The 13213-nt window shown below is 39.7% G+C and overlaps 1 protein-coding gene and 1 long non-coding RNA gene across 5 annotated transcripts in view; one reads left to right on the top strand and one right to left on the bottom strand.

Annotated features, from left to right (window-relative positions):
- GYG1 (glycogenin 1) overlaps positions 1–13213 on the top strand; it is a 78128-nt gene that overhangs the window by 45334 nt on the left and 19581 nt on the right. For all 4 annotated transcript variants that reach the window (XM_045503342.1, XM_045503340.1, XM_045503343.1 and 1 more), the window contains exons 2-4: positions 174–309; positions 2166–2340; positions 2627–2789. In XM_045503342.1, the coding sequence (XP_045359298.1) occupies positions 174–309; positions 2166–2340; positions 2627–2789 (474 nt within the window). The remainder of the gene's footprint in view (positions 1–173; positions 310–2165; positions 2341–2626; positions 2790–13213) is intronic.
- On the bottom strand, positions 10493–11167 carry LOC123611426. Its single transcript, XR_006718663.1, has 2 exons — positions 11123–11167; positions 10493–10743 (listed from the first exon to the last, which is right to left on the bottom strand). It is a non-coding gene; the product is annotated as an uncharacterized LOC123611426 (long non-coding RNA).

Below are 13213 nucleotides of genomic sequence, written 5' to 3'. Positions count from 1 at the left end.
AGTCTTAAAGTGATCATTTAGGTTCTTCCCCCACTCCCAAAGAGGCTGCTCCTTCATTAACAAAGGAAATTGATCTCAGAGGAGCTAATTTTTCCCAAGTTAGTGGTTGAAAAGACTCCTGGGGTAGGATATTATAATGAGTGTGGTTTTTTTTTTTCTCTCTTTGTATTAAGATCAGGCCTTTGTGACACTGACCACAAACGATGCCTATGCCAAAGGAGCCTTGGTCTTGGGCTCCTCTCTGAAACAGCACAGGACAACCAGGAAGCTGGTCGTGCTTGCCACACCGCAGGTCTCGGACTCCATGAGGTGAGGACCTCCCTGCCTAGCTGTTGGTGGGGCTCCCACATCCTTACCCCACTTCTGGTGTCAGTGGGTATTGAGGCCGTTCCCATTCCAGGGGTTGAGCCGTAGGTGGAGAAGGATCAGAGTTGCTGAGTGAAGGATTCCTGGATCTGAAACCTCTTCCTAGCTCTTGGGAGATATTCCAGCTGATCTTCCTTCTGGGAGGTGCTATTCTGACCCATGCTTTAACTGGTTCCAGCTGGGAGAAGGCCTCTCCAGTAAGCAAGTTTTCTAGGATGACCTGAGTGAAAGTTTTAGTCCAGGCATTCCTTTTATGTGGTCACACTTCACTTACATTCCTTTCCCCAAATGTAGCAGGGCTACTTTGTTTCCTGTTCCCAACTAGGGAAACCTCTAGGTGACTGAAAGTAAGAAGCATTTTTCTCCATTGTCAGTTGACATTTGTAACCTAAAGACCTTCATTTACCATTTAATAGACTAGAATATTTGCCAAAGGGCTCTCTGAACTAAGGATTATGCTAAGAGAGCCTCCTGGGGGTGGGGATCGGGGGACACACACTGCTTGTGATTGGGTTAGTTCACTTTGATTTGTTGGTATTAAATTTTGAAGTATTTGAATGAACTGCCTAGATCCTAATACTACAAAAATATCTGGGCACACTTAAAGCTCTGTATGGTGTTTAGTTTTTCTATTTGTCTTAGAAAGTGAACATGCACTTTTTGCAACTTCTTAGAAGATGTGTAAGCACATGCCAGGGATCTCTGAAAAGGCATTACACACACACACACACACACACACACACACACACACACACCACTTATGTATATATAAATAATCTCAATACTAACCTTGTTTCTAAAGGGTAATTTAGGAAAATGCCAAAAAGACTGTTTCCTAATGTGTGTGTCCTAATTTGCAGTCTATTTAGTGAGGATGTGTGTAAGAAGACAGATGGAGTCTTAGATCCCCCTTTGCTGTGGAAAATAGCTCCACTGACCATTTATTTTGAAAAAGATCAAGTTTACTGTGTGAATTAGAACATATTTTTCTACAGCTTGGGGACAGATAATACAACACCAGTTTTGTTCTGCATGTTTCATATTGTTATAAACTTTGAATGATCTTTTTATCATGTGTTCCCTTGTGCTGAGCCTAGTGTTTTACGGAAGTATACCCCCACTTAACCCACCTCAACATTGCTTTCTAAAATAAATCTTGAGTTAATTTTGGGGACGGAGGAGTGTTGTACATCACAAACCACAGTGAGTCTCTCACCATGCCAGAAGTGCTAAGCATATAAGTGTGGGTTATATTCAGTGCTAAAACTTGGCAACTGAATAACTGAGTCCTTTAACTTCTTTTGGGACACACAGTTCTGTCATCTGCTTTAGCGAAAATGGGTAGTTGTAGGCTTCACTGCAGGTATTCTGTGCATTTAGCATCATTTATAAAAACATGCAGTAGCCAGCAAGCATCCATTCTAATGAAGTATCATTGTTAAAAATACATAGGCTGTTGTAAAGATGTGCTCTTTCCAAATGGGAGTCCCATTTTGACAGGCTGTTGCTACAATTTGCCTGGCATTCAGTGGTATAATAAAAATTAGGAAACTTCTGTAATAAAGTTTAAGACCAGTGTTTCAGCCTCACCAAAGCAATTTTTATTAGTGATGTTAACTACATATGCAAGTTAATACAGTTTGGCCTGAAGTAAATTAAGACCTATTTAAGATAGTATATCAAAGTAACAGATGGCTTTAGTAATTGACGGATAGACTAATAAGGCTGTAATAATGGATTACTTGTTACTTGTCTGAAAAGACACTAAGCGCGCTGTTTTCTGGATTTTATCTTGACAGAAAAGTTTTAGAGACCATCTTCGATGAAGTCCTCACAGTAGATGTCTTAGACAGTGGTGATTCTGCTCATCTAACTTTAATGAGGAGGCCTGAATTGGGTGTCACGTTAACTAAACTCCACTGCTGGTCACTTACACAGTATTCAAAATGTGTGTTCATGGATGCAGATACTCTGGTGAGTGTGAGTCTGATGACTGAAAAGATGTATATAGTAACTGAGACCAGTTAGGCATTTGAGGAACGCTCTTAAGACTCGACTGTAAAGTTCAGATAAAGCCACTCATTAAAAGCATCAGGTGATGAAGGAGAGTTGGCCCAGGCTGCCTTACAGCTGTCATCCGAATGGTTAAGATCAGCAGCAGATTGCATCTTTTGTGTTGGATAACTTAGGGAGAACTTAAGAGTATGCTGGGGCAGAACATATCTGTAATGCTTCCTCTCCCATCTCCCTTTTGAATTAGGTCCTAGCAAATATTGATGATCTTTTTGAGAGAGAAGAGTTGTCGGCGGCACCAGACCCAGGGTGGCCTGACTGCTTCAATTCTGGAGTCTTTGTTTATCAGCCCTCAGTTGAAACCTACAATCAGCTGTTGCACCTTGCTTCCGAGCAGGGCAGTTTCGATGGTATGTGTCTGTTATCTTTATATTTGAGCTGTTAGTAACTTCTAGGAGCTGCTCTTCTCTGGGATCTAATTGCTTTGATTTCTTATGCCTGGAAGACAGCAACGCATGAGATGTAGTAAACACTTTGATTTGTTTTTGTTGGAAAATACTGTTGTGTGTTCGCATACATGCCTCTTTCTTCTATTAAGTATATGGGATTAACCTAAACGAGGAGAGGCAGTTTTACACACCTGCTTTTAACTGGCTTTCTTGCATCTAAGTTAGAGTATGATAAATGAACCATGGTTATTTAAGAATTCAAAAGACTATTCTTAAATCAAAAGCTTTAACAACTATCTTGAAACCCGGGAAAGCTTAATTGGAAGAGCTAACAGGAGGACCAAGCATTGTCTTCGTGGAAATTGGAGGAATAAGCCTGATAATTTGGCTCTCATTCTCTTGGGAAACATTACAAAAAAGAAGATAGAAACTTTACATGATTAATCTTTGTCTCCAAGTTCTCATTCTCTATAAAGCTGCATGTCAGAGTGGTGTTTGCAAGGCCAAAGAATCGAACATTGGCAAGGTCAGCATCTGTTTTCCATAATGTATAAGTGTATCTGTAGTTACACGTATATATAGAAAGGTCCTGGCTATTTGTGGATTTAAGGCCCCACATCCTTTTGAGAAAGTTAATCGAATGAATTAGATCTGTTTCCATTTCAGGCCAGTCTCTGAAATAATCTGGTTTTTTGTTTTTGTTTTAACAACAACAAACCATCCCAAGACAAAAGCAGGTCTAACAGTAATGTTGATGGATCTTTTGAATAAAGAGGAAAGCCAGTTGTATCAAAGATGAAGGGTATGCTCCAAGACGAAGCCTTCTCAGCAGTGACTTATTGTCAGATACTTGACATCGTGGCAAAGAGCCCTGAGCCCTGAAGCAGAGCCTTGGCTCCAGGGGATTCTTTCTCCCCTGTCTCCTCTCCAAGAGCAGATCTGAGATTTGCAGGGAGTAGATCTTTTGAAACTAGCGGAAACAGCTTTCTTCATTTGACCTTGGATTTAGCCCTCAATATAGATAGGAAGGTTCATTTCCATTAACTAGTTAAAGAGTTAAAAGTCAAAATCTCCAGTTTGCTTGTTTTAAACTAAAAGGTTAAAAGTTTGTCAGATTGCTGAAGTTAAAACATTTAAAGGTATACAAAGAACTGCAATTGGGTTGCTGTTCGTTGTTGCTACTGACAGAAAATGGTCACTCGAGGATTTGGGATATGCAGCTTTTGAAATGTCACTGAAAATAAGAAAGTTTAAGTCTCGATCTTGAGTCATAATTTGGCTAGTTTATGCTCTATACCGGGAGCTCTCCACGTGGGGTTGCTTTGGCTTCCCAAGGGACATTTGGAAACGTCTGGAGACCTGTTGGGTTGTGACAGCTGGGAAGAAGGGTGCTTCTGGCATCTAGCAGGTAGAGGCTAGGGCTGCTGCTCAGCATCCTACAACACACAGGGCAGACCCATGACAAAGCATTATCAGACCCCAAATGTCGTAGTACCAAGGCTGAGAAACTTTGTGCTAGGTCAAGACACTGCATGCTCTATAACCATGAGTAGGAATATGTGAACTGTAATGAATGGCAGCATCTGAAAAGTGCAGTCTTCTGTTAAGCACCCTAAGTAAAAAAAATAACATGTTGAACATTCACTGTGGTCAGGGCCAAATGCAACTTCTTTTCTGATGGCCTTTTTTAGCTCCATATAAGAAATGAAAAGTGTATTAGTATTTGAGTTCAAAACACACGTTCCCTATTTGTGCTGCTATTACTAAAACCTTTGCCATAAAAGGAAGAAGGTGAACGTACTTTCAGAGGAAGTCCACTGTTAACCTTCCTGGCAAAATACAGCTTTCTTCACCTCCTCTGCTCAGATTTGAAGGAAGTAGGGAAATATGCCAGAAAATTAGTGTAAATTCTCTGCTCCAGTAAACACACTGCATTCTCAAGTAGATGGAGCAGCCTGAAATCCCAGTGATTGTAATAGGGTAAAGAGAATCCATTCAATTTCTAATCCAGAAGAGTACTACTAGATTTTGTTGAGAGTTAAGAATTTGGGTACCAAACCTGTACCTGTACCAGGTTACAGTTTTAGCATATAAAACTAATTGATTAACTGGTAGAAACCAATCTGGATCATCTACCTTGTTTGAGATAACAGGAGGTACTAGAGGAGTTGAATTCTTTGTTAAGAAGCCAGAATGTGTGAAAAGTGCTCAACTAGAAAGCACTTTCTGCTTTTTCAGCCAGAATCTGAGACCACTGAGAGATTCCCTGGGTGCCTGGTAGCATATTTTAGTCTTCAGCAAGGTTTCCAGGAGCTGGTCTTTCTCTAAGGTGTTCCATTTCCTGGCTTGTTGGTGGCGAAGGATAGAGTTTTCTCTGTTAATAGAAATGCTTAACCAAAGGAGTTGAAAATTCAGTTATGCAGATGGAAACTGACAGTTATTCTCAATATGTTTAAATTCAACAGACGACTAGCAGCTCTTAAATGAAAGGTAGTTTTCATGTTGTGTTGATAAGCTTTACTTCCCAAAGAAAGCTCACAACATACTGTGGAAGCCTGTTCCACTCTGGAGAAGTTTACTGTCCTGTTGAATTAATACCTGTACGACATAAAGACTTACTAGACTTACACGTAACATTTCTTTGTGAGCTACATCTCTTTCTCATGACAGTGGTAACCTTGCTTTGCTTCAGATTTTGAGTGCTTTGCCCTATTTTGTTTAGATGTTCTGTCCTAGGCACTGAGATAGGAACATTTTCAGATGTTTCCTTTCACATTGTCTAATCTCCGTAAGTATTCACCATCCACCTTCATCCCCTATTTTTACTCCACAGGGGGCTTAGGACCCAGCATCTTTAGACTGGTATTAAAGAAAACCCATTTGTAGGTGATTGTATCTTAGTCTGAATATCTTGCAAGTCCTGCTTAATCTCTTGCATACATTCAGCAAAAACTATGGGGCCTGGTGTCCGCTGACAAGCCACACAGGCTGCTGATGGCTGAGTGTTGGCAGCTGCTTTCCCAGCCCTTCTAATGCAGAGGAATGTGACTGTCATACTTCTAATCACCAGCCCTCTAATTACTACCTCCCCCGCCCCTGCCCCAGGGCCTCTGGCCAAGAGAATAACCCTAAAATGGCAATCACGCTAGACACTTTGACTTTTCTTTCCAAATATAAATAGAGTATTAGAATTTACGAGTGACTTGCACACCTCGTTCATGACTGATGTCTGATTTTCCGTAATGAAGCGTCTAAGTTCTATACCGTTTGTATTTGCAGACTGTCCTGGCGCTTACGTCATAGCTGACGTTACATGTTTCCTGAAAGTTGAACAATGGCTGTTGTGAAATATATATGCACTAACATTTTCGAGAGCGTGATATGATCAGATTAATACAGCAATGAGAGGAAGAGAGCGATTATATTAGATACTAAGTGACAGTTTTGTCTCTACATACTCAAGTGCGACGAAGATGATGCACTTGGCTCTTGAAACCAATCTGAATGCAAGTTGAGGCTTATTTTCTTTTCTCTGTTATTCTGAAGCCTCCTAAATTAAGGGTACTTGCACAGTTGAAGAGTTTAGTGCTTGATAATTACTGTCTGTTAAATTTTATCTGTATGTGTTTCAAAAACCTAAGTCAAAAAGAGGAATTCATATTTTCCAACTTGGAATGTTCTTTTTAAAAAAACTTGGAGATTATGTTACTGTAACTTAAACACCCAAAACTTGTTATTGGAATAATGAAATTTTGGTCTATGGTTGAATTTTCAGAAAGAATGGGAGACAATAAATTGGAAGTAGAACATTAGCTACGATTTTACTTTAAGTAGAATCCAAGATCTGTGAGATCCTTATACCTACATGTTCCATATCCTGAGTGATCATTGAGACCCTTAAACTAGAAGACCTTTTTTCTCTGCTTAGAGATGTAGTAAACCAAGAGAGTATGAAAAGTTGTTAAAATAATTTATAACAAAAGATTTGGTGTTAAATTCTTATAAATTGTAAAATTGACCTCCTATTAATCTTTGAAGTTACCTAGGCTTCAGATTGGACCTGGCCAAAAAAGGAATCAAGGTGAGAGGTATTTCCAGATAGCACTTGTCTTGTTCAACCCAAATGAGCTCAGAAATTCAAGTGTGCCTCACTTGGTTTGCTGACTTGATGGGTTCTACCTTGACAGCTGCCTGGAGGCTTGCGCCAGCTGCCCAAACACTAGGCTGCTTGTGGCCCTTAGGGTATTTCATCAATTGCTTTGAAAATTACTCCGTTCTCTTGCATTTATATCATTTAATTGATCGAGTAATGTCTTGAATAAGTGAAAAAAGCAAAAGTCATGACATGTAATATCAAGACAAACGAGCACCCATGTTTTTTTCTCAAGAGCTATTTTTATCTCTTTGTACCCATGAGTATTTCTTTTAAGTTAGCCATCTGTTTGTCTCTAGCCTTGTAACCAGCAGAGATCATAAACCCCGTGAGAAACTGAGGAGGAGGAAAGGACTAATGGTCCATATTAGTATGTACAGGCTCTTCTACTGGTCGTACTCCTTTTTTTACTTATTTCTCAACAGTCCTGTGAGGGTACTCATTCACCCACTCACTCATTAATGTATTCATTTAACAGGTAATTATTGAGGGCTTGCTGTATGACTAGTACTAGGAGCTTCCTATAATGATTCAGGACAGCAGCTTGCCCAGTGTTCCTTAGCTGCTGGCAGAGCCAAGTCTGAACCAGACAGTGTTCCTTGACTCTGTAGCTGGGGTGTGTGTGTGTACGTGTGTGTGTATGTGTGCTTCCTTCCCTCCCCACTAGTCCGTACTGCAGCATTCACAAAAATGTACCCTGGTAATGATACAGGATGGAGGAGAATGTCTATTACACAGCCCTTATTACAGATTAATTACTTAAAATTCCTTCCTCTGAGTGGTGCACAGCTGATACATTCTGCATTGTACAGGTAAAGAAATGGAAGCTCAAGTCTACCACAAGTAGACTATAGTTACTGCTTACTAGTCTGTAGTTTACAGCTTACTGCTCTTCTCTAGTGAACCACAGTATCTAGAAGTACTTTGTCTTTTTAAATCAGCTGCACAGTTGATGGTCTTGCATTGGTTTGTGAGTCTGGAAGAATTCTTGGAAGTGTTACTTGCTACATGTTGGTAGTCCATTCAGCATGTACATAATTTACTAATCTGGGCAAGATGCTGAATTTATTGGACAGCAGTAGACTGGTAAATAATTGACTTTTATCCTCGCCTCTATAAAGCTTATAGGAGACCTTACAGGAATTTAATAACTAATTACATAACTCACATAATCATGTAATTGTGATTCTGATAAATTCAGAATGCTAAGCAAATCTACACTAGGAGGACCTGCCTTAAATTGAGAAAGTAAAATTTAAGCTAAGAATAAACGCTTCCTTGCATTTTTATATTATTTTTTAACATCTTGATTAAGAATCTTTCTTTAAGGGGCGCCTGGGTGGCGCAGTCGGTTAAGCGTCCGACTTCAGCCAGGTCATGATCTCGCAGTCCGTGAGTTCGAGCCCCGCGTCGGGCTCTGGGCTGATGGCTCAGAGCCTGGAGCCTGTTTCTGATTCTGTGTCTCCCTCTCTCTCTGCCCCTCCCCCGTTCATGCTCTGTCTCTCTCTGTCCCAAAAATAAATAAACGTTGAAAAAAAAAATTAAAAAAAAAAAAAAAAAGAATCTTTCTTTAAAAGAAGTAAAAAAAAAAAAAAAAAAGCTATGATGAAGTGGTAAAAATCAATTTTTCTTGACTTAAATGGGTTGAGGCCAGTGAGATGCAGTGATTAAACCCAAAGTTCAAGTGCCTGGATTTCCATGAACTACCTGGGGTTAATCCTCTCATCTTTGGTAAACCCCATGGAAATATCCCCAAGATCTGGGCCATTCATAAGCTATAATCCTTGGCATGCTTGTGGTAGGCAGAAATGATATTAGTATATTGTAGAAGTCAGTATTAACAAGTGAGTCACATTTTCATTTCAGCACTTGCCTATATTTCTTATAATATTAAGTATATTTTACTTTATTCGCTTAGTATCTGCTCCTGTGCTCCTTTATTAGATTGAGAACCATTTAAGAACTGAAACTTCTCTTACTAAGCATCCTATCCATAATGCCTATACCTAATTTATATAACTTCAGACATTTTCTATAGAAACGACACTGAGCATTGCGTTCTCTGGTAAGAGTTTAAAAAAAAAGGGGGGGGAAGCCATTCCCTGGGGGTACCTGGGTGGCTCAGTCGGTTGAGCGTCCAACTTTGGCTCAAGTCATGATCTCAAGGTTCATGAGTTTGAGCCCCACATCTGGCTCTCTGCTGTCAGCGTGGAGCCAACTTCGGATCTTCTTTCCCCCTTTCTGTACCTACCCCACTCGTGCTCACTCTGTCCCTCTCAAAGATAAATGAGGGGCGCCTGGGTGGCTCAGTCAGTTGAGTGCCCAACTTCAGCTCAGGTCATGCTCATGGTTCATGGGTTCGAGCCCCGCATCAGGCTCTGTGCTGACAGCTCGGAGCCTGGAGCCTGTTTCAGATTCTGTGTCTCCCCCTCTCTCTGCCCCTCCCCCACTCATGCTCTCTTTCTCTCTCTCTGTAAAAAATAAACGTTAAACAAATTTTTAAATTAAAAATGTTAATTTTTTTTAAAGAGTCATTCTCTGAAAGATTCTAAATCAGTGTTTCATGTATTCTAATGTGCAAAGAAGTCACCTTGGAACTAAAATGTGGATTCTGATTCTGTAGGTCTGGGTTGGGGCTTAACATTCTGCATTTATCAAGCTCTCAGATGATGCTCCTGGTGCAGAGACCTGGACCGCTTTGAGGAGGATGATTCTAGGGGGAACATTCCTGTGGCTGAGCTACTAGCCTTCATGTTTAAACCAGAATTGACCCACCCTCCCTATTATCCACAGTAGGCAAGACAACTGCCAACAAACTATGGAAGAGCACAAAAACAAATGCACAAATTTGAAAGACAGCACTCCACTCTATTTCTGTCTTATAAAATACTAGACTGAGTTACTGATAAATGCTGTGATGTGTCTATGGTTACCAGGTTCATGACCCTGGTCAAAAGACCTGGAAAATACCAAGTGGTTATAAGGTTATTACTATACTTGGGTAGCCAGGTGGAAGGATGATGTAGAATCTGATCTTTGCTTTTGTTTGCAAAACAGGTGCCATGTGTCCCTTGTTCCTTTTCCTTTCTAGCTCTCACCTGTGTTGCCACGCCCTGGCCTGGTGGATCACAGCTGTTAATCATGTTTGTCGGTTCATAGATGATTGAGATTAAAAGTATCTTAACCTGTCAGAATAAATAATGTTGCCTTGGGAAGTCTGACTAAAATGTACTGGACTAAAAAGTCCTGGGGGTTTTGTAGTGAAAATTTAGCTGTCTTCCTCGCATCTCTTGTATGTTTTGTAGCACAGATGTGCTTAGATTTGCATTCTGCTTTGAGTTGTGCTCTTAGGGACTTCTAAAAAGAAGCTATTGATAACATTAAACATAGATTTTTCTGATGAAGTTAAAACATTTATTTGCCTGACCTTGAAATATGGAATTGGGCATTTGGAAAAAGAGGTTTGGAATGCTAAACTTAAAAATCATATGAGAAGCTACAGCCTTCCAGGCAGAGTTCAATTCTGTTTTTAATCCACAATTTTTGGCTAAAAGTTGACCCTGTATAGTCACAGAATGAAGTTGGTGGCCATGGAAGTTTCAAGGTCCTTGCTGCATGTTTAAGGATTTGATGATTGGAATGGGTTCCACTGACTCACAAGTTGTCTCTGCCTGTTTCGTCTCTCTCGTTGCCTGTCCCCCACAGGGCATCTCTGCCCTGCTGTGGCACATGGCTGAAGGAGTGATGATGTTTGTAGGGTACCTGAGGGTAAACAGAAACAGCCTTTTGTGGCCAGAGGCAGCCGGCCAGGGGCTCTGAGGGATCAACAGCTCTGATTCCTCTTTACCAGGATCATCCTGTCCGATTGGGAAGTTCTGCTTTACAACTACTATTTTGACCTTCATGGAATTAGATTTCTTCATTGTGCTGCGTGTACTCAGTAGTCCTTTTCAGTAGAATTGCTTAATTTCAAAAAGGTCCTATAATGTGGCACTAAGAAAAACAAGTAGAAAATATATAGCATGATCCCCAATTTTACAAACTTCAGAAACAAGTGAAACTACATATGTTGTGTGGGGATACATACATATGTGGTAAAACCAAGGATATCAAGATAATTAGAAACAAAACTCAGGGGCACCTGGGTGGCTTAGTCAGTTGAGTGTCCAACTTCCGCTCAGGTCATGATCTCCTGGTTCATGAGTTCAAGTCCCACATTGGGCTCTGTGCTGACAGCTCAGAGCCTGGAGCCTGCTTCAGATTCTGTTGTCTTCCTCTCTCTGCTCCTCCCCCACTCACACTGTCTCTCTGTCAAAAATAAGTAATAAAATAAACATTTAAAAAATCTGAAAAAAAAACTTATGATTAATAGTCACTTCTGGGGGAGGGGTATTGGGATTGGATTAGGGAGCACACACAGAATTTAAACAGCATTGGTAATGTACAAGTTTTTAAATTGAGCATACAATTTTGTGCTTTATAAACTATACATATAATTTTCTCTTGATAGCTTCATACTTCATAATGAAAATAAGTGAACAGGTAAAGAATATTTAGAAAGAAAAAGGTTGAGCACAATTCTCATTCTTGCCCTTCATTATACTGTTTTAAAGTTATAAAATTACAAAAGTAATAAAACTATACTAAGTAAAAGTCATGGGGAGAGCATATCTGTAATACCGATCACCTTATATACTATTACTGTTTATTTTTTCCAATACGAGTGTTTATAGTCTCAGTTATAATGATGTGTGTCACTGTAAATCATTATATTGCATGGTGGACTGATCATCTTTATAGCCGTTAGTTTTAATGGCTGAATAATATTCCCATGAGTGGTTAGTATCCTAATGTACTAACCATTCTGCTATAATGGGATATTCAGGTTCTTTCAACTTTTCTGCTATTAAAGAACATCAAGTATATTCATTACATTAAGTAACTTACATGTGTGTAAGGCATTCTGCTAAGTGCTAGAATTATAGTACTAAGCAAAAGGAGCCATAGTCCTTGTGGATTTAGAGTCTGATGACTAACAGTTCTTGATTGTATTTTGCATTTTAAGCACATTAATCCTTAGACTTTCAAAAAAGCTTATTTTGAGAGAATTGTAGATACACATGCAGTTGTAAGAACAATACAGAAGGGCCCCATGTACCCTTCACCCAGTTTCCCCAATGGTAACATCTTACGTAATTCCACACACAAGAAATTGACATTGATAGGATCCATCACCTTTCAGATTTCGCCAGTTTTACATGTTTGTGTGTGTTTTCTATGCAATGCTATGTGTGTAGTTTGGTGTGACCACCAACACAGTTGAAGTAGAGCAGTTCCTTCATGGGGATCCTTCATTCTCCCCCCTTTATGGTCATGGCCATTTCTCTTCATCTCCCTGCTCCTTAACTGCCGGTACCCACAAGTTCTGTCTTTATAATTTTGTAATGTAAAGAATGTTCTATAAATGGCACAATATAGTATGTAACTTGGCAGGACTGGATTTTTTTCATACAACAGAATTCTCTTGAGATCCATCCAAGTTGCTGTGGGTTTCCGTACTTTTTTCCTTTATATTGTTGAGTAATGTTCCATTGTATGGAGGTATCACATTCATACACCTGTCGAAGGACATTTGGACTGTTTCCACTTTTGTGCTGTTATGAATAAAACTGTAAACATTTCCTCAATCTTTATTTTTGATTATTATATGTAAAAGTAAATTAGTAAACCTTTAGGTCTCTGTACCTCAACCACCACTGTCTATGCCCACAGTTGGGGTGTCTCTTTGTAGAATCCCAAGTAAGCCTCTGATGAATGGGTTTAATATTTTGTGTCTCAATATGTTAAGTTTTGATATGTCAATGCAGCTAAACTCTGCTCTTGTTCACATAACCAGTGAAGCACATCCTGATGCCATCTTTGTTGTTCTTTAGAACTTATGAGGGTAAAATCTTGATTTTCTGTTGAGCTGTTTGTCCCTTGAGGAATGGGGAGCTATCAGAGCCTCCTAATACAAAGCAGTTATTCCATAGACATTTGTACTACAAATACCTTTGGTCCATAGAGTTGATTGAGGGTATTTAGAAAGGATGAGATATACAGAAGATGGATGAGATACAGTTGGACTTCAAACCTAATGCTTGGTCTTCCTACTTCGTTCCAAATATTAAATATCCAGATTAAGTCTTTCAAAACCAGTGAAAACCAAATAATGACAGCCAGTTGAGCCTGC

Source organism: Leopardus geoffroyi, chromosome C2 (genome assembly GCF_018350155.1).
Source record: "Leopardus geoffroyi isolate Oge1 chromosome C2, O.geoffroyi_Oge1_pat1.0, whole genome shotgun sequence".
NCBI lineage: Eukaryota > Metazoa > Chordata > Mammalia > Carnivora > Felidae > Leopardus > Leopardus geoffroyi.
This window is presented reverse-complemented; position numbering and strand designations above follow the sequence as displayed.